Here is a 5,000-nt window from a genome sequence, read left to right as displayed (position 1 = left end):
ACGGTGGTCACGTTGTGTTTCCTGAAGTACGGGAAGTACGCCTCGGGGGCGTGGAGGGGGTAACCTGCAGGGGGCGGAGCAACCACAGGTGTTAAACAGCAACCTAACAACACACTTTAGCTTGAACACGCCCCCTCACAAACAACTCTGACTCTCTCCACCCGGTCTGAAGGCAGTCCTCCGTCAGGTGCGGCCGACGGACCGCACACTGAACCCGTCTCTCTGTTCACTCACCGCTCTCTACTTTAGTTTTAGGATGAGGTCCGCTGAAGGCCAGAAACTTCCCCGGCACGATCCAGTTCAGATCTCCGTTCTCCACCCGCTGCAAACAAACAAACACAGGTTCAATTCCCAAAACAGACTGTGGGGTTTACAGCCTGCTTCCTTCTTCTCTGAACATCATGCACAACATGGCAGACAGCGGGGAACACTTCCTGCTGCTCAACAAACACACGCTCTGTCTTTCGTTTGATTTAGAACGAATGATCTAGTATTTTATTTCTTTATCTTCTCTGATGTTGCTGTAAATCGTTTCCTGCTTGTTCTGTTGTCGCCTGATCAAACCTCCTGAAAGGCTCAGGTCACCTGTTGACGAGTCAAAGGGTTTTTCTTCTTCTAACTAAATTATTTATGACTGCAGCTCTGCGGCGTTCAGGAGGAGGACAGACTGGTTTTTACCTCGTAGTGCTCGTACTCGTCCACGTCGAAGGTCTCAAAGTCAAAGAAGCCGTGCTGCAGAGCCTGAAACACACACACACACACACGCACACACACACACACACACACACACTGCAGTAATGAGCATGAAGGGGGTACATACACTTCAGGTGTGTTCAGTGTGAGGAAAACACTCATTCGTTAGAACAGAAGTGTATCTGTTCTGTCTGAAACACCTCATCGGTCCCTGTACCCGCACAGGTGTGTTCACACACCGGCAGGTAGACAGGTGAGTACCACATCTGAACTGACAGCAGAAACACAGTGAGTTAGCGCAGCTGCTAACCTCGGCAAGTGTACGGTCTTCAGTTTGGGCCACAGCGCACGTTCACAGTGGGATCAGCCTGAGGGGGGCGCTACACCAGGTGCTCACCTGCCTGTCTGTCTGCTCACCTGTCTTGTTGTCTCACTTGTTGCTGCTGCATTCAACACACAGTGTTCAGCACTGACCTCACACACACGCACACACAGACACAGAGCTGCTCTCTGATTGGCTGCCTTCAGTCTCCTACAGGACAGCAGCTCCTTGTCCTGCCTCACACACACACACACACACACACACACACACACACACACACACACACACACACACAGACACACAGACACACACACACTCTGTTGTGTAACCTCGAGTGTGAATCGTGTTAATTCTTCTTCTGCGTGCAGATTTAACAACATGGAGGACAGAAGGAAACTGCGGCCATCAGTCGATTTATTGATTAAGTTAGTCTGCAGCTGTTTTCAGAATCGATTAGTTGTTTTAGTCTTTTTTTAAGCAAAAATGGAAGCCAGTTTCACCAGTAGGGTTCAACGTCAAGGTCCGGTCGGGCAAGTAGATTTCTGACCCACTGGCCCGACCGTCAAGTCAATCTTTACCGGCCCCAATACAAACAGTTAATTTATTACAAATAACAACAAACCCTACAGGTAATTTTCATGTTTAATCTTATAAAGGACGCAGTGCGACAGTAATAACACTGCGGCCTCTGATGGTTTGGCCCCGGGGCCCGTTCAGGTCCGGGTTTCAGTACCCGTCCACACTCGCGAGCGCCCGATCGGTTTGTGCTACTCACAACAGAGGAAGCTACTTCCACCATCAGCTCCGGAAAAATACGTTTATTTCCTTTTTACTTTTAGTTGCTGGACTTACTTGCCCGACGTGGCATCTTACTTGCCCGGGGCGATCGGGCAACCCTTACTGTTGAACCCTGACCTGCGTGTCTCTAAACGATTAAAGGATTAATTAAGAAAATAACCGGCAGATTAATTGATATTGAAAAGACAAATATTGTGAAAATAGAAAAGCTTAAATTAAAAGTTCTAACTGAAGCTGCTAAACCTCAAGAGTCCTGTACGTTTCCACTCGATCCTTGAACTTCTGTTGTTGTTGTTATTTATTATTATTATTAGTCAAAGACCCACAGTTCACTGTTTATTTAGCCCCTCCCACTAAGCTCTGAGTGTGACATCATACAGGTCATGTCAGCCAATCAGAGCAGGAATGATTCAGACCCACCTTCCTGATGCCCTGCAGACAGTCCAGCACCGTCAGGTTGTAGGTGCAGTTCCCGAAGGAAGCGTCCCTGCAGACACAAGAAACCAGCAGATCAATACACAGCTCCTGATCAACTGTATTGATCCGCAGCTGAACCGGTCAGACTTTATGACGCTGAACAAACTGTGTGTAACGTCACACTGAGCAGCTGCAGAGACACACACACACACACACACACACACACAGAGACACACACACACAGAGACACACACACACACACACACACACACACACAGAGACACACACACACAGACACACACACGCAGACAGAGAAACACACACACACAGAGAAACACACACACACACAGAGAGACACACACACACACACAGAGAAACACACACAGACAGAGAAACACACACAGACACAGAGACACACACACACACACACACACACACACACACAGAGACACACACACACAGACAGAGAAACACACACACACACACACACACACAGACACACACACACAGACAGAGAAACACACACAGACAGAGAAACACACACACACACACACACACACACGCACAGAGACACACACACACACAGAGACACACACACACAGACAGAGAAACACACACACACACACACACAGACAGAAAACACACACACACACACACACACACAGAGACACACACACACACACACACACACAGAGACACACACACACACAGACACACACACACACACACACAGAAACACACACACACACACAGAGAAACACACACACACACACACACACACACACAGACACACACACACACACACACACACAGACACACACACACACACACACAGACACACACACACACACACACACACACACACACACACACACACACACACACACACACACACACACACACACACACACACACACACACACACACAGACACACACACACACACACACACACACACACACACACACACACACACACACACACAGACACACACACACACACACACACACACACACACACACACACACACACACACACACACACACACACACACAGACACACACACACACACAGAGACACACACACACACACACACACACACACACACACACACACACACACACACAGACACACACACACACACACAGAGACACACACACACACAGAGACACACACACACACACAGACACACACACACACACAGAGACACACACACACACAGAGACACACACACACACAGAGACACACACACACACAGACACACACACACACACAGAGACACACACACACACAGAGACACACACACACACACCTGCAGCTGACAGCACAGCTCTTACTCGTGTCGCCTCCTCAGCTGATCACACTTGAACACACCTGTACCTGACTGCTGTGACTTACACACTTTGTCACAAAAAGAAAAGAAAGAACTCTTCAGCTGCGTCCTGATACACAGACTCATCCAGATCGCTGCAGCAGAACCAGAGAGTCTTACTGCACACGTTCTTCTTCCTCGTCTAAACCTGCCGCCTACATTACCCACAATGCAGCTCTCCCTCTGACAGCTGGCTGTGAGATTGTGGTGTGTTATGCTAGTAGCGGCTAACGTAGCCTGCAGCAGAGACGAGCAGCGAGTTCCAACTCCACGCCTTCAGCTGACGCCGACTCAAGTGACATCACTTGAGGACGTTTGTCAGTCTTCACTCGGCTCCCTCTGAGACACTAAAGGCTTCGTACTACTTTAAAACATCTGCAGTAGTTCGCCCCAACACCTGGAAACACCTGGAAACACCTGTTCAACTTCAAACCTCAAAACAAACAGAAACGTTACCATCCAACTAAACTTTAAACATCCTACAAGAAAAAATATTATTCCTCCTCTCAGACGGTCAGCGAACGCCTCACTGCTGTCTGTCACTCAGTGGGCGTGGCCTCCTCGAGTTTAATCCAACCAGCTCGCAGAGACTCATCATCAGACTCCTCCTCCTCCAACACACACACACTGTTATATAACCAGAGACAACAAGCCCTTTATCCTCCACACACACAACCACACACACAGAGACACACACACACACAAACAACCACACACACACACAAACAACCACACACACACACAAACAACCACACACACACACAAACAACCACACACACAGAGACACAAACAACCACACACACAGAGACACACACACACACAGCTTTAAACTAACTTCGTCTGTTCTCAGCTGCTGCTCAGCTAAACTTGCAGCTTCAGCTGTTACAGGAACAAACAGTCTTCATGAGGTCAGTTTAAAGAGCTAACGGCTAACGGCTAACAGCTAACGGCTAACGAGGAAGCTACAGACGGCATTAACATGTGAACCAACACAGTATTGATCGGCCAGACTCCTTCGTCTTTTTGCTAAAGTCTCAGTACGATGAGACACACACACGTTCTTCGTCTCTGCTGTTAGAACTTCTGCCTCGTCACGTCGTGGAGTTCGGAGTATTTTAAAAGTTTAATTTAGTTAAACAACCGGGGGGATCGGCGTAGTAAACTGTCAGTGTGCATCACAACCACAGCCGACTGAAGGTCCGAGTCGATCTGGATTCTGCTGGTCCGCACAGATCCTGACCTGCAGCATCAGTTTCCTCTGTTCTAACAGGACCGAGTGCTGACTCACCTGAAGGGCAGGTAGGAGGCGTTGGAACCAGAGATCAGAGCTCTATAGGCTTCTTCTGGAGTTTTCTTCAGGTAGATCACCTGAGGCAGACACACAGGTAAATAGTGATTC

The 5,000-nt window shown here is 48.5% G+C and overlaps 1 protein-coding gene across 1 annotated transcript in view; it reads right to left on the bottom strand.

The window, feature by feature from the left end:
- cdc14ab (cell division cycle 14Ab) overlaps positions 1-5,000 on the bottom strand; it is a 35,604-nt gene that overhangs the window by 18,390 nt on the left and 12,214 nt on the right. Inside the window, 5 exon segments of the mRNA XM_044199682.1 lie at positions 1-64; positions 235-322; positions 679-741; positions 2,234-2,300; positions 4,890-4,969. The exon segment at positions 1-64 is cut by the window's left edge and continues 167 nt beyond it. Of these exon segments, the coding sequence (XP_044055617.1) occupies positions 1-64; positions 235-322; positions 679-741; positions 2,234-2,300; positions 4,890-4,969 (362 nt within the window).

The sequence above is a fragment of the Siniperca chuatsi genome, linkage group LG6, assembly GCF_020085105.1.
Source record: "Siniperca chuatsi isolate FFG_IHB_CAS linkage group LG6, ASM2008510v1, whole genome shotgun sequence".
Classification (NCBI taxonomy): domain Eukaryota; kingdom Metazoa; phylum Chordata; class Actinopteri; order Centrarchiformes; family Sinipercidae; genus Siniperca; species Siniperca chuatsi.
Note: the sequence above shows the minus strand (reverse complement) of the source record. Positions and strands in the feature narration are given on the sequence as shown.